The sequence below is a fragment of the Zonotrichia albicollis genome, chromosome 3, assembly GCF_047830755.1.
Source record: "Zonotrichia albicollis isolate bZonAlb1 chromosome 3, bZonAlb1.hap1, whole genome shotgun sequence".
NCBI lineage: Eukaryota > Metazoa > Chordata > Aves > Passeriformes > Passerellidae > Zonotrichia > Zonotrichia albicollis.
Window position 1 is genome coordinate 60,950,637 of NC_133821.1, and position 22,930 is coordinate 60,973,566.

The 22,930-nt window shown below is 40.0% G+C and overlaps 1 protein-coding gene across 8 annotated transcripts in view; it reads right to left on the reverse strand.

Annotated features, from left to right (window-relative positions):
- Positions 1-840: 840 nt before the first annotated feature.
- The window catches only part of MAP7 (microtubule associated protein 7), a 109,284-nt gene continuing 87,194 nt past the window's right edge, over positions 841-22,930 (reverse strand). For 4 of the 8 annotated variants that reach the window (XM_074537612.1, XM_014268589.3, XM_005489212.3 and 1 more), the window contains 11 exons: positions 22,190-22,338; positions 19,649-19,758; positions 18,982-19,262; positions 15,271-15,454; positions 13,358-13,550; positions 11,815-11,916; positions 11,485-11,535; positions 11,331-11,388; positions 8,752-8,875; positions 3,421-3,647; positions 841-2,681 (listed from right to left, as the gene is read on the reverse strand). In XM_074537612.1, the coding sequence (XP_074393713.1) occupies positions 2,671-2,681; positions 3,421-3,647; positions 8,752-8,875; positions 11,331-11,388; positions 11,485-11,535; positions 11,815-11,916; positions 13,358-13,550; positions 15,271-15,454; positions 18,982-19,262; positions 19,649-19,758; positions 22,190-22,338 (1,490 nt within the window). In that variant the 3' untranslated portion in view covers positions 841-2,670. The remainder of the gene's footprint in view (positions 2,682-3,420; positions 3,648-8,751; positions 8,876-11,330; positions 11,389-11,484; positions 11,536-11,814; positions 11,917-13,357; positions 13,551-15,270; positions 15,455-18,981; positions 19,263-19,648; positions 19,759-22,189; positions 22,339-22,930) is intronic. The other 4 variants (XM_074537613.1, XM_026794846.2, XM_074537611.1 and 1 more) reach the window with 2 other exon arrangements.

Sequence of the window (22,930 nt, forward strand, 5' to 3'; positions counted from 1 at the left end):
GCATCGTCCCTGTGAGCATCGATGCTGTGCCGTGGAGATGGGAGCACAGAGCTGAGCCTGCCCAGAGCACACAGCTCTCTGCTGGGGAAGGCTGCTGCTCGCAGCCCTCAGAACAGCTCTCTGCACCTGCTACTTGCACCTCACACAGCAGTTTTACCTCGCCCCTCATGGTACAAACAACACAACCAGTTGCAATAGCAGGCAGAGGAGCTGGCCTTCCTCCCATACCATATTTTATTGTCAAAACCAACACTGAACAGAAGAGAAACTGTTTTCCCTGCATTAAAAGAGGCTTAACCAAAAGATTTAAAAATTCAATATTAAATCCTTTTTTAAAATTTCATACACCTACTCTCAATTCCCTTGTTCTTATATTGTATGTCATGCCCTTGAAACAGGAAATTCTTGCTCTCATTTGAAGCAAACCTGGATTGACTGTAATGACAAACTGTTTTTAATCCAGCCCTGCTAAAAAAAAAATCAAAGCAAAAAAAGCAAATGTGAGAAATAAAGCCAGCCCATTTTTCCACAAACAGTGAAGCAAATGTGCTGAAGTCTCCCCAAAAATAGACCAGCATAATTGATAACCAATCCTAAATAGCTCAAGATCAACACAATTTAAACCCGATCCTAAATGAATCCTAAGACTTAAAACTGAAGCTAAATGTAACTGCCTATTTCATTGCTCTCCTTCTTGTTGCAAGTGACTCTGTACTGATTTTCAGTAAAGAAATTAGAGAAAATCTGAAGCAAAATTTTAAGCAGACCATGAGTAGCAAGAACAGTTCTCTATCAGAGATCGACTCTTGCTTCAATTATGCAAGAAAATGAAAATATAAGTAGAAATAAATATTTCAAACAAGTTTTATTTGGTACTTACATGCTATATATAGTTTTAAAGAAAAACTACATATTTTGGACACTTCAAAATATTGTGGCTATGTACACGGAAAACTAAAGAAAGCAAGAAAGGAACCCAATTCATTTTACTGTGTCACAAGTTACTATTGAAAGCACTCTGACTGAATGGCTGTTTTTTCCCTTCCATAAATATTCTGGCAGATGAAGTCTCTTTCATTTTATTTCCATTGCTTTTGTCCCATCTCCTCTATAAGATGAACACTCGGCAGCAGCAGAAATTTCTTCAAAAATCCTTCGGCTTTTATCTCAGAGGATCTCTTCTGCTAGCACAGACTTTCTGCACAGCTTCCTACAGGCCTCGCTCAGTGCTCACCAGAGGCAAGTGCAGGAATCTTAATGGAAAATTCTCTGTTAGCAGGAGCTGAGAGCCCATGAACCTCCATTTTCCCTACCCAAGGATCTTCTCACTGATTCAGAGAGCAATGCCTCAAGCCTTTGGCGATGCTGCAAACACAAACACCCAGAGCGAGCTCTGCCTCCAACAGCATTGTTTAGCAAAGCACAAAAACGTGCAAGGTTTTACAGTTCTGCACAACAACCACCAAAAGTGTGGGATGGAACAATGAATGACAGTAGAAATCGGCATCAAACTAAAGAGAAAGCAACCTGCATCGCTCCTCTTATCACTCAAGCTGCACTGCTTTATAAAAACCACACACTACATAAAAAAGCACAATGACCATTTTCCATTTGCTCTGAAACGAGCAAACCCCAAAAATCCCTGAACCTGCATCATCATCCAAAACTCAAATATCCCAGGTTTCACACAGTCTTCAAAAGTCTGATAAGGCAAAGGAAAAGTCTTCCATCATTGGGAACAGCAGCAATTTACAGGACTCAGAACAAGGTAATTCCTTGTATGTGTGCACACGTGTGTGCACATATGCATACACATCTTTTATAGTATTGTGAACATGAATGTAACTAAAAAAATCAAGTTTGCAGTATCTTTTTCACCACATTTGTCTAATTTATTCAATCAAATGATTTATTTCTGTACTGAGCAAAATTCATAAATACATTATCTAGGAGAACAATAGGTTATCCTCTTGTCCATGAAAAAATAATGCTTTCAAATTTTCACATTTTAAAACCTTTCTTGTTTTGTGTTTTTAGAGAAAATGTGAGAAGATCATAGTGACGTCTCAATTTACAGAATGTCCCTGTAGGAATTACATTTACAAGAACCTGATACAGAAGCCTATAGTTTGCCCCCATAATTAGAGTTCTCTGCAATAACATTTAAACCAACAGGTTTAAATAAAACACCCCATTAACTCTACTTGTAGAGCAATGAGGCATTTATTTTTCAAGTATTAGAACCATAAAGTGTAAAAGATTCTTTGCCAATTTTACAATTATGCCTTTTAAACCAACACCCACCTTTTTTAAAAACAAAAAAGAATCAGTCCCACCACCCAAATCAGCCCGTTACTTTCAGATTCCAGTGTCTTGTGTCTTAAGGAATGCAGAAATATTCATTTACTAACAAAAAAGCTTGTTGGAAATAGCCATATTAAGTAACGCACATGAAGCATGATTTTTCTAGTGATGAAAGCTATTAGAATGGTGATCCAAGTCTATTCCCCTCATTTCTTCTGCTGGTTTTACTAAAGTCCTTCCAAAAAAGATATTCAAGAAATCTTTAAAAAACTGGAGAGAAAAAATAAAACACTCCTTCATAGCATGGAAGAAACTCCACTGACTGCAGAGATGCTCATATCACCTTTGGTTCTTCGGAAGAAACAATCAGATCACTTCTAAAACAGAAGGTAAACATGACAGGTCAGAGTGGCAATTCTTTCTTCAAAATGTTTGGTGCTTATGCAATTATTTTAATGTGAGATGATTTTCCTTACATTTTTAGGCCAGAGAAAAATACAGTGCTATCCAATTTAATTTACTAAAGCAGTATTTGTTTACCTAGCTTTTTTGCAAAGATATGATGTAATTCAGAAAAACCCAGTGTCCTGGAAACCATCCCTCGATGCCTGCAAGAACTTGATGAGGAAAGCATATCCAGAATTTCAAAATGTAGTTTTTAGGAAGTAGTTATCCCACTTCTACATGTGCATGTCAAGCACTGCACTTGCAAAACTGGAACCCAGCTGCTGATCATAAGGTCAGAGCAGCAGCTGTCACCTATCACTTCTGCCTGAAAGCACAGGGCAAACCCTTCCAAGCAACTCCAAAGGGCACAAAGTAAAACACTTGTGAGAAGCCCTCATCCAGGAAACGATAAGGCCTCACCACCATTGCACTGCATCTCTATGTGCCCGGCATGCATAGCTCTGCAAAGAGATGTGCTCTTTGTATTGATTTGTTCAAAATTTAAACAAATAAAATTTGTTTAAAATTTAAACAGAGCTTAAATATTGAAAAAAATAGAGTTCAAAAATCCTTAAACGATTAAGCTTATCAATATAAGCTGATTGATAGCTCTGAGACTTTTCTCAATTACAACAAATTACAAGTGTTAGTGAACCACAGCAAACCTACCTGCTGTTTGATGTGTTTGAACACTATCTACCTGAGGCAAAAGAGTGCCCTTATCTTCAAAGGCTAGAATTGGATTCAAAGGAATTTCGGGACTGTTGCTTCCATCATTGTTCATAGCATCCAGCCGGGATGGTTTAGAACCAATAGGCAGGTTCATGATCTCTTCAAAATTATCATTCTGCATAGACATTCCATTTTCATTTGCATTCTCCTCTGGATTGAGATTGCTGAAAGAGAAACATAGCAATTTTTCCTTAGGTACTTTATCTAGAACTGAAGTTTAGTCATCCTCAAAGCAATAGTACAAATGGAAGAGAAGTCTGCATCAATCCCAAGCATTCTTTTAGCCAGTGAAAACAAAACTATGCTTCTACCACAGTAGGACAAAATGGTTTTGCAGCCAAGTACTTGGTATTCCTTCCCTCAAACCCGTGGGACAGTAGTTACCTTTGGCTACATGATAGCCAGAACTACAGGGTGGACACTGCAGCCTGAGAAGCAACTGCAATGGGAATCAGTGAGGAAATCTCTGCAGCACCACCACTACCTGGAACCACCCACATAATGCAAATTACAGCTTCTAACATCTTTTTCAGATCTCATAACCTTTGTTATACCCTTCCTCTTATTGCAAATCAATGTAATCGCCCTTGGATAAGATCGCTGTTATTTTTATTATTTCTTGGATCACCTTCTGCCACCAGTTTTGGAGCAGCTTCTTCTATATGCCGCTAATCCAGAGAAAAAACTCCCTTTTCAATATAGCGCTCCTTTCATTCCCTTCTCTCATAAAAGATCTTAGGGGCCATTTCCAAGGCACTACCCAGCTCCACACTTCTCCTGTTGATCACGTCCAAGCTAAAAGAACCCTCTCCCAGAATCCCTCATCAATCTGGACTTTCGTTTTCCATTTCCCATGTGAGAAAGGTCCATTATGAGCAAGCTCCTGCACATCTCCCCCATCCAGAGCAGCACAAGCACAGACACTGCATTTACATGTACTGTCCCCGGATGATATTGCTCACGTCTCGCAGCCTTGGGCCTCCCCTCCCAACCCCTTTATTAGGTGCTGCATCGTCAAATCCTTCTGACTCTGCAGATGGCATGTCCTATTCTGCCAGAGAGGAGAAACTAAGGTGCTACTTCAGCGAACAGGATGACAGTAATGGGACCATAAGCTCCTCAGGCAAGAGCAAGTACTCAACAAACACTCAAAAATCTTGTGATCTTTCACAGGTTCTTCCCAAAGCCCTCAAACAGTTAGATCCTGGCAATCCTGGATACCTATTCCCTGTCTGGCCCCATTGCAACTGTTCAGGTTGTTTGGAAATGTTTTGGCCACAAAGGCACAGACGCAATTTTCCTAGATTGAAACTTGGCTACCAATTTCCTCAGGCCATTTCTCAGAAGGCAGCTTAGCTTCACAGGCTTGTTTTCTGACAGCACATTTACTAGTCTTAAAAAGAAACCTGTTTGTAATTGGCAGACACTATATTTTCATTTGCTAGCTTCTTTGTACAACTTTGCACAAACAATTAAAGAATTGTTTTACAGTATTCCCCAAGAGACAAAAAACAATCATTGCTCTTTTGAAAGTGACAGTGCTTTTTTATCCAAAGCTCAGATTTCCTGTGAGAATCACATGCTGGTGTTCATATCAAGCCTTCCCAGTTTTCCAAACTATCACCAGTTCTTTTTCAGAAAGGCACTCCCCTTTTTTTTCATCTGTGGATATGCTGGGCAAATTTCAAAGTGAAAAATATGTTTCACTGCACTGAGTTTGAGAGCAGGCACAGAAACCCTGCTCAATGGCACCCTTTTGTGCCAAAGACCCACACGTGTAAGAGGAGGACCAGAATCTGTGAAATGCTTTAGGACTATTTAAAGCTGCTCTGTCATGTATGGTCATTAGTTCATTATTCACTAGAAGGTATCCTGTTATTTACTTTATCTCCATATACTGCCAATAGCCATATCAGAACGAGGATAAGAAGCCAAGTTTGATGAATGGGTTAGAATGAGGTGGAAAGAGAGCAACTGCTCATTCATACAAATCAAACAGTGCAGTAGTTCAACAAGTATTAGAGCAATGAAGAACCCTTTTGCTTCTGCAAACAGAATTTTTCTACCCAATTTATCAGCTGACTTAGTGAATAAATAATTCTTCATAGTTTATATTTATGTGCCATGGCATTGCCAGCATTACACATGGAGTTAGAGCATAATTCATTCAGACCTGAATAATGTCTTTTGAGACAGAGGAGTCTACAATCACAAAGGGGGTACAGAAAAGGAAATCAGAACTATAAATATTCTGAATTTTGTGGTATAAAATTTTCTAGATTCTATGCTGCTTGATCCACCTAAGGACTGGAGGAGCAAATTTAGACTAAACAAGGGAAACAGAAGAGTGGAATTAATTTCCAGTGGACATCTTAGAGGCCACAAGCTCAAAAGGAGATTAGATGAATTCCTAGGAGATTGGTATGCCCTTCAGCTTCTGGTAATTAGCAGCTTAGGGACTACTTGAGCCTATGGTTGCATTTGGACCATAATGCTTAGCAACCCTTCATTTGGCCAGAGGATCTCCTGGTAATTACCTTTTTTTCCCTCTACATTGTGCTACAGGCCATTAAAACAAAGAACACAAAAAAAGAGAAAAGGTTTTTGACCTGCTACAGCTGTTTTTACTGTCTTATGTTAAATTCTTAATGTTGTCTAAGTGTCTGATGCAACACCAGAGATATCCTTTTCAGGCATACAATGTTGCAGAAAGAACTGGATAATTCTGGCATTCTAACATATTCCATAAGTGTGCGTGTAGCAAGACACTTATGTAATAGAGGAAAAAAAAGTTGCCTAAGTTGTTGAGAATGCATTTCCAAACATAACAGTCTTGCAAGCATCTGAAGGACATCTCCATGGCAGCTGAAAAGTATCTCTGTAGCTTCACATTTTGACCTGGACACATCAATATTAACAAGACAGACTGGAGGATGTTGGGAAAAGGGAGCCAGTTTAATTAAAGAAACTGGAACATGCAAACATTTAAAATTACTGAAAATTATATCTGTTGTAGATAATTTTAGCCAAAACTCTATGTAGACACAGCCTGAAATTAGAATTTGAAGAGGCTAAAAAATAAAGAAAGCCAGAATTCAGTATATCTGCTTCCGATCATTCATCAGAAATCAACACTGAATAGGAAAAAATGGATTTGCAGGCCTTTGAAAAACACCATTTTCACAGCTGTTACTTCTGATCTGAAGGAAAATGTCAGTCACCCCATTTATTGAGAGAATTTTTGCAGAGGAGACATATATAGACATTAACAGCAAAATGTATTCCAGACTTCTGGATTATTTAAATAAATGGTGCTTATTTTTAATCCACTGAGACAACAGCACTGAAACCAACCAGCAACAAGGAGCTTTCTTTTCCAGGACAAGATATGAAGGCAATCACACAGACCAACTGTATATTTCTAAAAACTGGTCATCTAACCTGCCCAGACCCAGCTCCATGCACCCAGGATGGAGACACATGAGGTGAACTGTACTCACTGAGGTGTTTGCACTGCATTGCAAGTGTTTGTAGAAAACAGCACAGAAAAGAGGAATTACTGAGTAAATACCATAAGGAAAGTGCTGTCAACATAAACCAGTGTAGTGAAATAACTTTTTCTAAAAAGTAGCAAAGAATCTTGGGCAAAGAATTAGGGAATGGAGTATAAGCAAGAAATCTGTAAGTGGGCTATGGATTAGGCTTCTGTAGGGTTCTGCATCACTCCATCCTCTCACCCACACATGCACATGACACAAATCCCCCAGGTAACACCTTTTTAACTTCTGGTCAGAATCCTCAGCACTCTTGTTGTTAAAACATGAAGAAGTATTTTTCAGACAAAAGACAAATCTTGCTGAGGGCCAAAGTGAGGTGCTCACTCAGGAGACAACCTGCACCCACTGCCCCTGTGTGTGCCACCATGTCAGGGGTATCTGGATGCCAGACAACCACAGCACACGATACAATAGCAACGGTGTTGGCACCTGTGGCTTTTACCATGTGACAAAAATCTGTGGGACACCACCAAGTGCTTCAGGCTTCACCTTCCCAGTCACTGTGGATGTACCTCTGAAGCAGATACATTCCAACCTGGCATGCCAGTTTTCCCTTCCACATGTGCTTCCTACTTTTGTCAGTGTTCCTCAATCTCATTTATTTATTCTTCACTGTGGTCATTCTGAGGTTCCTCCCACACAGATTATAATGGTACAAGACAGCACTCATTAATGTGGCACATTTTATATTTCAAACATCAAGGTGCTTGTAAGGCTGAAAGTGATTAACATTTTAATAGCTGCCCAAGACAATTATGAGGCAGCTCTGTGCAGCTCATCCAATGCACCTCAGTGTCACTGACAGAACTTCCCTCAGCAGGAGCATCCTTGTCAGCATGACAGCAAGCTAAGATCCCCCAGGCATATGGAGGGATCAAGAAAGGGCAAATTCCTCCTTCAATTAGTGCCAATCACACCCTGAAGCATACTGTCCATTACAGACTGCACAATGGCTTCCCACATTCAAGTTTTTCCATGCATATTCTGGCACTACCTACATAAAACATGAAAGGACTGCGAGATTATTTGGCTTTTCTGCATCACTAAAATTAAAATAACTGACAGCTCATGCTTATGTAACAGATGTCACTCAGTTCAATACTGAGGTTTCAAGCTTTTCAACAATTTCTCAGAGTGGCTTGCTTCATGGCTACAGAGAGCTCCCAATCTATAATATCTGCCTCCTCAAATACTCCTTATGAGGAACAAAGGTGTTTTTTTAAAATGCATAACCAAAGTGACTAATCCTGTAACACACACAAAGGACATATGTACAACACCACTTGCTAATACTTCAAGCAGTTTAGAAATCAAAACATCTAGGCTGAAACCACAGTATTTGTTATTTGAATTAAGAAAAGCAGTGCAAGCCCAGAGTGGGTTTTATAAGCTTAATTCAGGGAAAGAAACAGAAAAAATTCCCTTTCCATTAAGTTTCAATAAATGTAATAACTGCTGCCAAACACATTGTTCCAAACGCTGCAAAGAACATGCTCTATTTTGTAAAAATTTCTTCCCTATCATTTAGCAAAAATCAGTTACTACTGCTTGAAATGTGATAAAGTTCTTTCCTTAACAGAGGAAAAGATAAAAGGCAGATTGAACAGTTGCTTCTTATTTAATTAACGAACTCACGGATGCGAATATGATTTATTATTCTAGCAGCCCTGTGGCCAGCCAGGGCTCCTCACGGCACCTGGCAGTGTTTTACCTGTCCACGTTCCCGGGGGGCTGGTGCGGAGGGTCCCCACGCACGCCGGCGGCCGCGCTCCCGTTGTGGCTGTGCGGGGCTGGCACCGCTGCCAGCTCCGGGGCACACGCAGGGCTGCCTGCCACTGGGCACAGAAAACAGGGTAGCATTAAACCAAGCAGCAGCCTCTACCCTGTAGATTGGGGGAAAATATTTTCTACAAAAGCCAGCACAGCTAAAGCGAGTTACAGTTTAAAAAAAATAGAGGGTTCGCACACCCCTCCCCACCCCTCTACCCAATTCCATCTCCTTTGTCAGCTTTTTGGGCACACAAACCCTGTTTCAGGTCCAAAGTAAATGTCAGAAAGCCAGATTTCAAAGCCATAGCTTTGTGAACAAGAATAAACATTTTACAATCATATGCACAATTCCAACACATAAGCCAGTGGGCAAAAGAGGCTGATATCTGATAGAATGTTATGCTGGCACTTTTCAAGTAGCAATAGAGAATGGAATAGAGCAAAACTTGGATATTGCTAATTCCATACACTGGTATTCTTGATTCCAGTGACTGGAAGGAACTGAAAAGGAAAAGGAAATGAAGAAAAAAAAATCTCCATTGGGAAGGACACTTCTTTCAATAAGTACCAAATGATTACTACAAAACATTGCAGAGAGCAACATAAAATGAGATTATCCCTGTCCCTCATGCCAAGACCACGTAATACATGTTTCTGGCCTGCCTTGTGACTTTCTTTTAAAGTACAACTACAGTCTTCTGCATTGTATTTAGAGTCCCTCTATTCATATTCAGGTCAGTAAGAGGAAGCAACTGCACCCCACCCTGTTAACATCTGCCACAGTAATTGCAAGGACAATTCAGTATTCATAGGCTTGAACACATTTATCTAAATTACCCAAAACCTGGTCTGGTAAGCCCCTCCTTCAGCTGCTCAATTTCACTCTACTCCAAATGTCTGGGTAAAGACTTTTATACTGAATGTCTTAGTGTGATCTTTGGCCAGTTTTTATATGGAAGATACTAGAAACAGAGGTTTCTGTGCTTCTACAAATTGAATAACAGGAAAATACTTTTGCTTTAATGTTTAGAAGGAAAAAGCAGAAAAAACCAGAAACATGGAACAATCTCATATTTTTGAAGCAGAGGCCAAACAAATGACAAAAAGCTGATGGATTTTTTTTCATTGTGTGATCTGCCCATTCCCATAAATGCCTCCTCAGGTTTTGGCAAACAGTAAGACTTAAGAAAAAATTTTAAAAACAAATTGTTTGTGGAGAGTCAGGCAAATTCATGTGGCTGGAATATACCTTTAACTTAATGATACATATAGATAATGCAAAGTCAAACAGTAGAGCAGCCCTGAGGCTGAGAGCAGTTTTCTCTTTATTCAGTCATTCAAGGACTCTGGCTTTCCCTTGGGCCTGGGGAAATGGAGATCCAAAGTTTCCTCTGCCTTAGGAAACTGATAGAAGACTACTTTTTGTCTGTCTCTAGAGGGAAAGCACTAGCCAACGGTGGTGGAAGCCTTTATAGTTTCAGGAATTCTTTAAATGGTTTATAACAACTTCAACAGTGCCCAAAGACAAAGATGGCATCCCAGATGAGTCCTGTATCAGTAGCTCACAAACCTTTTTCCCCTGTGATAATAGGTAAACAAAGAAACACAGGTAATGAAATCTGTGTAAAAAAGGCTTCCTGACAGTACTAATTAGAGTGTTCACTTTAAAAATCAAGAAAAAAATTCATCCATCAGTCAGTGCTGCTGTCTTCCCTGTTACTCAACCCAAATACAAAGAAGAAAAAGATTAATGTCATTTAATATATTATGCTACAATAGGATAAGCCATTTGATAGCTTGACTTCAGTATCTTTAAACAGTGCTAATTCACACCTGGTGATTGTTGAATATAAGCTACATTTTATTTTTCTTCCTTTATTACAAGTATATAATAAAGGAAAATATATATATATATATATATTTATATAGAAGGTTACCTAAAAAGAAATAGAAGGAAGGGAGTAGAAGGGAAGCATAAGAGTGTGATTGTGACAAGACTAAGCTTTTATAGCAACTCAATTTTGTCAAAAAAAAGAAATAAAGACCAAGTGAATAAGGCAGCAGGTGTGGAAGAAAGAAGTCACAGGGAGGTATTTAGAACAATAAATGCTTTGTTGTAATGACTAACAAGAAATAATAATCTTTTAAGAAAGTGGAGTAAATCTGCAACAACCACATCTGAAAGAATATAAAAAACAAAATGTAGAATCAGTTTATTTTGTGATCCAAACCACGAAAGAATTTCTTTTCACTATATAAGTAATTAAACTTATTAAGAAAATTCCTTTTGCTAAACACCAATGTGACAAAGTTGCTAAAACATTGGACTCATTTAGTAATGGCTAACTACCTATACAGAAAGCCTAAATAATTAATGTCTGCTAAGACTTCATTTATATTCCTCTCAATAGTTTTTATTACTGCAGTTAGTGTGCCAGGTTTCAGAACTGTTTCTCAAATCATTGTGCTCAGTAGGCATTTATTCACCTGTTGTGCTCAGGGCACAGTTAAACACAATACCTGCTTCTCCAGTAATATTTGCCTTTGATATATGTCCATTTTGCTGGTCATTGGATTTCTACAAAGGAAGCAGAGTTTTGTAAATTAAGAATGGCACTAGGGAAAAAACCAGAAATGTGTTCAACATTTACACATGTTAAGTAGCAGCACTGACCTTATCTACAGCTTCTACACGCCTAGTTCTCTTCATGATCTCCTCAAGCCTCTACAATGAAATGCAAAGGAGTAAAATAATGTTTGGTGGCATTAATTTGAATATCTCTCTCCCAAACCACAACTGCTTGTCATTTATCAGCTGTATCTGTTTATTGCAAAAAATAAATTATTTATTACTGTTGGCAATATTCCCTTCATTGTCACATCAGGCCAATGAGGACTGCAGCCTTTCTGAGAGCACATTTACATTATTTACTTCCTACTGCTCAGGTGGAAACAGACTGCTAAGGCACAACCAATCACAGTTTCTCTGCATGGACTGAGTTACCTTCTTCCTTTCCAAGCGCTCTTGCTCTTCTCTTTGGAAATGCTTTTCACGCTCTAATCGAATCCTCTCGGCCTCTTCCCGCAGGCGAGCTTCCTCTTCTTTCTGTGTTGGTGGTAAAAGAAAAAGAAGCGAGGAAAAATAAGTGAGGAATGACAAGTTTTATACTCTATATAATTATGTGTGTCTACAACACCCTGAAAACACACTTTTGGGGCTTGCAAGCCAACAAAAATCTTTTCAGATGGAATTGTGCATTTCTTGATTAATTTCCATGTTTTGCATAGTATTAAGAGAGAATAACTAAACAATGGACATCATGTTTGGTTCTGTACCTGTTCCAGAACACAGCAGATGATGAATAAGGAATAAATTTTCTAGCCTTCAGCCTTAAAACAGCAGCCAGGAAAGTATTAGAGAGATCCATATTTTGTGTGGCGGATATTTTTGAGAGTAAAACAAATGCAGCAGAATGTTTTGTTTGGCCAACAGAGTAACTGTTTAACAGGATCATCAAGGGCAAACAGCCACAGGCCCATTTGCACAAACTCGACATTTCTGCTTTTTTAATGAAATGCAAAATTTGTCTGGAATATACTGGAGAGGGGTCTTGCTCCTTGACTGGGACACTGTTATATGATGGAACTACTACAATCGATAATTTTTTGCATCTCTAACTTCCAAAAAAGCCTTGGCCATGTGCTATCTTTGAGGGCTAAATTGAGCTAAACCTCAGTTTAACATTTCAAAGAAAGTTGCACAAATCTTCTGAAAAAGAAGAATGGAATTTCTCAGCCATATTCACTAACACAGTCCTTTAAGCATTTATTATCAGAAGTATACATTTATACATCAGAAGAAAAACTTCATGTCTACATGGCAAATTGAAGTTCTGGATTGTGGAAGAACAAAGCACATGCAAGAAGTAATAGGACATGTGAGAAGAGAAGAATCCTATCCAGAATGCTTACCACACCCTCTCCTGAAGTCAGTAAATCAACATTATGCCCATCAAAAATGAAAGCACTTGAAAAACTTAATTTTCATTTATTATGTCTTTTGACTGATTTCTGGAGTACTGGGCCAGATAAAGGTTCTCCTTGGTTTGATTAAATTTACCCCTTCCCACCAGCCCCACACAAATGCAGTATTTGACATAGGATTAGAATTCAACACAGTGAATAGTTATCTTTAGATCTGGACTTGCTATAACTCTTGGGACAAAGAATTCTCTGGTATAATAGCACTTATCAAAATTCCCCAACACAACTATATTGATCTTTTCATCCTAATTTATGAGGAATAAGAAAGGATTTGTTCAAAATACATTGAAAAGGGAGAGAGGGAAAAAGAAAACTCCCTACCATATGTTTCTGTCAAGTAGAAAGATCTCTCTCTTTGAGCTACTTTATGGAATGAACTCTGTCCCAACACTTTTCAGATAGCATTTAAATTGTAGATATTGCTCTAGTTTAGGAAAGAAGCGCTGCTACACCCACTTTGCTGCCAGCTAGACCAGCCCAGAAATTCCAAGAGGGAAGCATACTTGTCTCTGAACACGCTCCATCTCTTCTTTCTCCCTCTGCTCTCTTTCTTCTGCCTGGCGGCGCAGCCGTTCCTCCTTTTCCCACTCCTCTGCATCCTTCCTTTGTTTTTCTGCTTCTTGTCTGCGAGCTTCCTCCTCCTCTCGGCGAGCTCTCTCTTCAGCTATCCTCTGTGACAACTCCTCTTTCTTTTGTCTGCAATCGATAAATAAGCATAAGAAAAACAGGTAATAAAAGTAGGGAGAAAAGCCAAACCACCGGGTTCCTGATCCAGCACTGCTGTCCCAGCTTGATAAAGGGTGCACTGCTGTCCTATTCTGTTCTGCTTCCCATAGGGGCCAATATAAAAAAACTTTGCAATTCAACACTAATAGTTTTCCAGCATATCTCTGCCTAATTGACGACTTGCACACTTTCTGAGTCAGAAATAGTATCTTTGATTAACACATTCTGCAATACACTCCTTTCTGCTATAATAATATTTTAAAAAGTATGCATTTTGGTCACCCATCTCACTTCATGGCAATGATTCCTTGATTAAAAAAAGTATCTAATTCTGCCAATTTTTGAAGGTTTCCTCCCAAGCTTACTAATGGCCCCTCATATCCTTGTGTTATGAAGTGAGTGACTTTTCCCTTCACCTTTGATGTTTCCTGGACTTTTTAGTGTATCTTCCTAGCTGAAGAAGCCTCACCCGCTTAGCAGATTTTTATATGGGAACTACTTTGTGCTTGTGATTTTCTTTGGTGTCTGTCAGCACTTATTTTTCTAGTTTTACTAATTTTACAATTGAAAAGAAAAAAAACCCCTCAACATTCAAAACGTAGATTTATCTCGGGTCATTCAGAATGACATTTTCATTTTGTTTTTGCATATGTTTCACATATTCAACTCCAAACAAGATCTCTTCCCTCAGAAATAATCCCTCAGAGACCAACACCTGTAGTCAAGTTAGGATTATTTCCTATTCCTAGATTCCTTTATGCTTATTAGTACAGCAATTCAGCTTCCATTTTGTAAGATATGTCTCAAACTGTTCACAACTGACTTATCTCACTGGAGACCAACATCACCTCACTGGCCTCAACTCCTTTCAAGTTCTTTTATGAAGGCACTGTACAGACACTGAAAACTCCTTTCTGCGAAAGCTGATATTCTTTACTTTTTATTTTTGATCTTTCTGACTTAATATTTATTCACTGTAATACTCTTAGGTCACAGCAGCTTTTTTTCTTTAAAACTCTATTTGAGAGGGTCAGTGTTGTGAGCCTTTTGGAAAGGCAGGCTATTTTAACTAGTTCTGCCTTGCTTCTATTAGCAAAGTGGTTAAAGAAATCCAACAAATTCCAGAGGCATGGCAGCCCTCCAAAAAAACACAACTTGTAGACTTGTAGCCAGAGTCATGAGTATCCTGATGGGCTACTCATTTGCTATTAGAAAGTGAGATGTAACATTAATTACCCTCCAAAGCTTCTGGGAGAGTGTTGGGGGTGTCTTTATTTTAAACAAGAAAACAAAGAGGTCTAAGTCACGCCTAAAACATCACCCACAATAGAGATCTTACAACTCAAAGTAAGAGACTTTGTGCCGATCACAGAGTTGAAAACAGCTGTGCAGAGTTCTCTAGCCAGAATAAATCTCTGAGGAAAAAAACTAATCACAACTGCAAGGATCTACTCTCTCCTCCTGACTTATTTTAAAGCTCTACTTAGAAAAAGTTTTAACCTTACACATCTGCTTAGGTACCACCACCAACTGAAAAACCCAACAGGAAAATATGGTTTTGGGGAGGAACTTGTGCCTTCCGCACTTCAGTGCTGTGCTTCACACATAACAATGTAACAGCAGAATACACATCGCTAACAAGCTGCTAAAAACATCTACCCGCTTCTCTACTGCAGAGGCCTGGAATTACCTTTCAAGCTCTTCTCTCTCCCTCCTTTCCTGCTCCTCCCGTTCCCGCTGCTCGCGGGCGAGGCGCCTCTTTTCAGTCAGCAGCCTTGTTGCTTCCTCAGGGTCGGTTGTACCTGCAGAGGGCTTGGGCACTGCTGGGGCTGGAGAAGGAGCTGGTGTGGCAGGAGGTAGGGATGGGCTGGCTGCTGAAACAAATGGGAAAAAAAATTAGTTTGTACAGACACAGTAGCCAAGATGTCACTCTCTTGAAAGGAACATATTTCTAAATGCACTGCAAAGTGTTTTCAAGCCTATGTGGTTTTTTAATGATTTAGAGGAAGAAGTTTGTAGATGCCAGAGGTCCACATACTTCAGGGAACTTTGGTTTTGTAGGGTATGTGAAAGCATAAGCACCTGAAAGTGTAAGTCAAGTTTTCTTGACTTTCAGAACAATTGCTGACAGGTGCTAAACAGCAGTTATGCTGACTCAGCAAGTCCCTACCATCACATTACTTAAGCTTGCCCAATTCTGTTTGAAGAGCAGAAATAAAACATTGTGAAATTATATTTTCTTCTGTATGATCATCCACATCTGAAGATGAGAGCCAGAATTTTTGGTGACAGTCACTTTTGGTGACTTGGTGATCTCAAACATCAACTGGCTGATGTGATCTGCACCAATCATAGGACACCAGCTATCATCACTTTTGCAGCTGCTCCAACCTGAGGCAACTCATGGGACACAGCTTTTTAAATTTTGGCACTATTGGTGAACTGTGGCTTGTGTTCAAATTTCAGTAGTGCCTTCATATCAATTCTTTATTCAGGGCCAGCTTTGTCCATGTGGCAGAGAAGATGTTACAGGTTTTTTTCATATTTCTCTAAGTTTGCCTGGCATTCTCTAGCACAGGTACAGAGTGACCTATCACTTTTTCTCTAGACACCAGGGACCATTACCAACACACAAGCTAATGTTAGGAAGCATTCCCAGAGTAATCCCATCTGGTAATGCAGGCAAACACGGAGAGGAAAGACTTTGAATTGTCAATGAAATCAGATTCTGACCCAGTAATATATATGTAAAATAAGTCATAAGGAACAGCAAGCAGATGATTACAAATCTGCATTTCTAACCATACACTGAGACGTAGCAATTTTTCTAACCTCACTAACAACTTCTAAAGAGGGGTCTCCTCCCCGATTCCCTCCTTCCTATACCTTATTGTGTAAACTAACAAATTCATTTGTTTTCTGCGCTGAATTCCCATCTGTTGACCTCTCTGCTCTCCTCTTCTATCAGCTAAAAACTACAGAGGTCTTTCTATAACTGCTTCAGGGCTTTGACCATGAATTTAAATGATACTTCCACACCAGTAATTCAAAGAGTGCCAGTGCCTGTTCTCTAGCCTTGAGATGAGCTGGCACAGTTTAGCCCTAGTGCAATGGAGCACTATTCTCTCACATTACCAAAACAGGTATCCAGCCCAACCGCAGGGAACAGTCCCGAGCTGGGCTAACCTCCAAGATGTAGCTGGGAACTTAGAAAATTCTGGGATGTTGAAATAAAAAAAGGTAAGCAATTTGATCACTCTGAATCTTGGGAGCCATTTAGAGCCATGCTCTCAGTAGCCTTGGGACAGAAGGTAAGAAAATGAGAAGCTGCAATTACAGCCTGGATCAGAAACATACCAGAGAGCCTTTGTAATTGTAAACAGTATAAATGACAGAGCTCCTGTACCTCAGCCCTTTTTAATTTACTAACATGGGCCGAGGCAGGGCTGTTGCTTTGAAGGGAGCACAGCTTTGTGCTGCTTGGAGCTCGCTTCTTGCCTCAGGCACTGAAGTTGGCAGCATAACAAGCAGCTTAATGCACACCTGCCCTGCTGTCGGAACAGATAACACCCAAAAGACCTTTAAAGCTTCACTGGCATTAGTAAAGTTGTGTATGAGATTTGCCTGCAAAAGCTTGAGCAGCTTCATCAGCAATTGCTACCTGCTGACCTCCTGGCTCCTGTGAGCACAGAGCCAGCAGGCAGCTGAGCCAGACCAGCGAAAGACCAGTGTGTTACCTGTAGGGAATGAGCTGTGTTCACCTGCAACACAGTCCCACGAGAATCAGCAACGTTCCTCTAGCCCCAAACGCTGTACTTGCACCTCTCTAGATTCTTTATTCAACCAGTGACAAAGTTTTGGCAGCTAGAACCTCCATTGGCAGCACAAAGCCATCCTATAACCTCACATGTAAAATGTTCTGCCTGAGATCTTCATCTTTGGTCCCAACCATCACCTCTTCTGGCTTTGGGAAAACACATTCAATTTGAAGGGCTGCTCACTGCTTTGACTATAGTACCCTTCTCTTTCCTTTGTCTCCACTTCATATTGTTGTTTGTATTCTTTGATGTGAATACAAACCGCTTGACTTTTGAATACCTTTATCACACGTAACTTGTTTCAATACCAAGAGATCTTGTCACAAACTCAAATACTGACAGATGCTGCAAAGAAGTGGAGCCTCTCTTCCTGAACTAAACAGTCAAACAAGCATGATGGTTTTTCTGGTTGGCACCTTGTACTGGAGAGATATAACTTGTAAACACTTGCAAAGTTATCTCAGGGATATCTCTGAAATGGTCTTAAAAGGAAGTTTTCTCCTCCAAAAGGAAGCAGGCAAAAGATAGCAGTTAAATCTCCTTTGCATGCCCGTGGCCAACAGATACATCCATTCACCGTTTTTGTGGGATTGCACCTTCTGTAGTAGGACTTGTGTATCAGACAGGAACTACTGTAACAGGACTTAATAAAACACAAGAAATCAATTCACGTGAGGTTTTTTTCACAGAACAGCCCCAAACTATACCTGCTGCAGTTGAGTGCAAGATTATTAATACTTAAAAGTGTTACCTGAAAGACACATACAGGGAAGTCTACGAATTTTAAGTTCAGAATCATAACTAACCCAACTTGTGTATCCCAGTGGTCACACTGGACTTTCTATCTCATCTGCAAGAGACCGTTTATGCGTATTTAGAACGAACTAAATTGTCTGCTAGAAGAAACCTAATTTTTTCATTTTCAGATTTGCCTTTTGCCCTTTCTACACTTTACAGTTTTTTTTTTTTGTACATCCTTTTCTGCACTGCTACTTTTCAAGGTTGGTAGGGTTTTGTGTGGGTTTCTTGGTCACTGGTTAACTATTTTTAATAACTCATTTTCCCTTAAAAATTCTCCCTATTCCTTTTTACTCTTCTCCTTGCTTCTTTGCATTTCACTATATTCTGCTAATCTCTCCTGTGATATGGTTCTCTTTCAATATTATACACAAGCCAGCAGTGTTACCAGCACAAGTGCACTCTGTCTAGCAGAGCTGGACATTCTCACTGCTCACACACCTTATGTGGTTGCTTCCTGTACCATCTTCAGACCATTATTATTCTACTTCAACAGCTTGTAAAGAAGCTATGTTATGATATGGGGGACAAAATTCCTGTCCAAAAGGGCAGAGAAAAAGCTTGTGAAGCTACACTGTGTGAGGCAACTTGGCATGTTGTTTTGACTTAGAAGAATGAGGGCTTCAACCTGCCTACAATTTCCTCATCATGAACATACATCAATAGGAGTATTGTGAAGAATTCAGACTACCTTTGACAGAAAAATACTGAAAGCTACATAATTTCAGAGACTGGGAAGGAAAAATATAAAACATTCCTTATCCTAAAATAGGATGTCTCCTTACCTTCAGTTAGCTGTGCTTGGACAGTGAGCTGCTCCTGACTTGTGGGTTCTCCAGCAGCTGCTGAAGTTCCTTTACTCTCTTCTGTCCTCACCTCATTGGCCTTTTCAGCCTCCTTTTCCGGTCTTTTCTTCTCACCCTCTGGTTTGATCTCTTTTTTGACTGGCCGGATGTTGCCAGGAGAGGGAGGACGTGTCTGAGCAGAGGAAACTTTGGAGGAACCAGGTGGGGAAGTTATCTGCTTGGGTGTGCCAGGCAAAAAAGGCAAAGACTTTGACGCATGCCTGTGAGATCAAAGAGTGACAATGCTGGTTTCCACTTATATATCACTTCTACAACCATAGCAGCTAAAAATAAAACCACTTCTCTGTTTCTCTATCAGCAGGACTGCTGGCACAACCGATTTGGTTTCATGCAAAATGCCTCTCTACAACTCTCCAGATGTGTGAGCACTGAGCCCAACCAGGAAGGAAGCAACCAAGTATTTTCCTGCCCCTTCCCCTTCTCCAGAACAGTAGCAAGATATTTTAAAAGCAGAACTGTCTTTCCCTTTCTTTACAGAGAGAAAACATCTACATCATCAAATACATTTGACCTGTTTCACATTTGATTAATAGAACAATCAGAGCTGCCTCTAGCTCATGTCCAGCTAAGCATGTACTTGACTTACCAAACTGGAGAGGGAGCTGATGATCTAGCTTTGAGGCTGGAAGTAAAATGACCTCCTTTAAAGTTGGCTGAGAAGCTGGATGACAAATGGTCCTTTTCTCTTTTGTCAGTCTATAGCTCAGCAAACAAAAAGACAAAGTCAAGCCAGAGTTCACACAGCTAAAGAAAGCAAAGCAAGCTTAGTTAAGGACAAGGAGTTGGGGGGCTGAGAAAAAGCAGTGCTGAGTCAGTGGTTTCTACAGCTCGTTTAACAAGTTCCTTAATATAGCTCCTGTAACCTGACACCATCTTTGTCAGTAGATGTGCGTTTGACAACAAGAATCCTTCCTAACCATTCTCTCCGGTCCTAAGATGTAATGGGCTAATTTGCAGAGGCTTATTTTTACACAGGCAAAACAATTACCTTTTATAGTTTGATCTTTGCTGACTGCCACAGAGTACCTTCCATTGCTTCCCAAAACCACAGAATTTCTTTCGAAGAAAACACAAAACAACCAGTGACCCCTTGGCTCATACTTGGTCACAATCTTTCTATATATCACAATATTTTGGATTCATGCTTACAAGTGAACACCACAGATGTCCTCAAAGCTTCCAAATATGGTACACCAGTTATCCTAGTCTTTCTTTCCTTGAATGATTTTACAGCACATACCTTTTGCCATTGGTTCTTATACACGATAGTGATTTCCTTTTTCCTTCTTTATTTTTAAATAATAAAATCCTAAGCTGAGAAACATTTCTAACAACACAAACCAGAGCTACAACAGAACAACTGCTTTAAGGCAATATATCAGAATTTAAGTATCTATGTACTCCCCATATTTAAGTATGGATGAAAAACTTCACAGTTTTGGAATAAGGAGCTCAGACCCCAGGAGTCTAAAGACTAGGAATGCTGGAGAGTACACTGAGCTGCCACTCAGCCAGCATGATGCAGGGGCTGCTGCTCACCACCCTGGCTGGGGCTTAAACACAACCCCTGTAGCAGGTACATCATGAGGCTTGACAGCCTCGCCAGCTGAAAGCTGTGCAATGCTTGTCCCCTGAACGGAAAGCCAGGTTAACAGCTGGAAAAGACAGACTGAAAACAACATCATGAGCACATGATGTGCTGAGTTATCAAAGTAAACACAACCAGAACAAATGCACTACAATGAACAAGAGTTTTGGCTTGCTAACAGTAACTCTCTATTGTATCTACTTTATTAGCATTGAAAGCAGAACACCAGAAAATTTTTCCTCTTATCAATAAAGTAAAAAGCTGAATTAATACAGAAGTTTGGAGAAGCACAAAAGACTCTCCACATCATACAGGCTACTGGAAACAGCTCTTACTCATTTTATATCAACAAGAGCTTCACATCACCTAATCCACCAAAAAGTAACAACCTTTCTTCTTTCTAATTTAGGGAAAAAAAGACAAAACCCAAACCTCTTGCAATCAGAAAGACTTAAGAGGATGAACCAACAGGCCATGGTCTATCCACATGCTAGGAAATTTCTCTATAGATACTAAGGCTATGCCTTAGCTTAAACTTCAGTATACTACTCTCTGCCTGAAAGATTAAGTAGAGGCTATGACTTGTGGCACTTTAACTAACACTGCTTCCAACAAGGATGGCAATAGCAGCACTGCCTCTTGACCTTCTGCCCATCGGGTCAAACAAAAATGCAAGCACCTCTTATACAATGTTTTGCAGAGATTACTTCAACTCTTCTCACACTCTAACTCAGGTTGTGGAGTACAAGAAAAATAAACTGCTCATGTTCAGCAAATGAATCTGAACTGGGTCTGACTGCATCCTATTGGCTTGGAGCACAGTCAACACGAGTTTGTTCTACTTTCAATTTTCCTAAAAGCTCAGATCAGCCCTAGTACTGCTATTAAATCATTCAGGATGAACAGTGACCTGTGGAAAGCCTTGCTTATACACCATGCTCCTAAACCAACTTCTTTGTTCCCAGTGAGGAAACATTTACTAGCCTGTCTTAGGTTCTGGTACCTAAGAAAGTACAGATGAAGTGAGAGTACTCTATGCACTTGTGGACAGACAAATGTGAGTGCATGCTTTTCCTCCCCTCTTTATTCTAGGGGCTCAGCTGAATTTGCTAGAAGCCTCAAAAGACATCAAATTCTGGAACCTTTGTGGAAACAGCCTGCTGGGAAAAACAAGTTCCGCAATGAGGGAAAACGGGCAACACCATCTTGGGCCTTAAAGGCAGCAAAGAATCTACTTTAGAACAGGGCACTGTGACTGCCTCTGTGTCTTGTGAGAAGCTAAGGCACCTACTCTGCAAACACAGGCGTTTGGAAAACATCAGTGCTTTTCCACATGGATTCTTTGGTGCATAATCAGGCTGTGCCGCCCCGTAACGTAGCATGTTTCAGTTAAAATCCAGCCAACTATGGCACAAACTGGAGAGGTGGGGACGGCGCAGAGGTGAGGAAGTATCCCTGCAGCTATTCCAGTCCCAACAAGCACTGCAGTCAGGTGGTCATGGCACGGGACACCAAGGGCACGTTGGCTGCCAAGCTTACCCCTGAAAGGTGTGTTGTTCTCCGACGTCCAACAGCATCGGTGGAAGCATAGAGTTTTGCTCTTTCTCCTGAATTCCTGCAGGTCAGGGCCTTGTAGGACAGAGGGCTGAGGGGGCTGCAAGATGCTGAACGGGGACAAACGGGGATAACTACGGTGTTGGTTGGTTTTGTCATTTATTAGTTTTAATTACAGAGTAGCATTGGAGAATTGACAGAGGAAAGCCAGCAGGAACAGAAACGACCGAGAAAGACAGAAAAGAAAGAAGGTATTAATACACAGAGAAATGGCTAAGTATCAAATCAGAACCATCATTTGACACATTAGCTTGGCCACACATACAGTAAGGATGCAAGTTCAATAGGTGCTCATGCACTTTTCCACTTGTAAACTAATAGTTTATTTCTAAAAAATTAAGAAATATGCCATGATACTGGGTAGCAGATAGTATTTTCCCATTAAGGTACAACTGGTGGTTCTGAAAAAGCAGTAGAAACAATGGCTGCTCTGACAGATTAGCTCAGTAGACACATTGAAATGAGTTTCAATTACATTCAGAATAAAAAGCAATCAAACAAAATCAGAATGCCTACGAACTGCATTGGAAGTGAAGAAAAATTAAAGGAGACATACACACAAAGATCAAAACCCATTAACAATACAAACCAGCTTCAACTAGGAAATCAATGAAATTGCTATCTACAATTTGCAGCAAATTATTTTTTTTAAATTCTTGTTTTTAG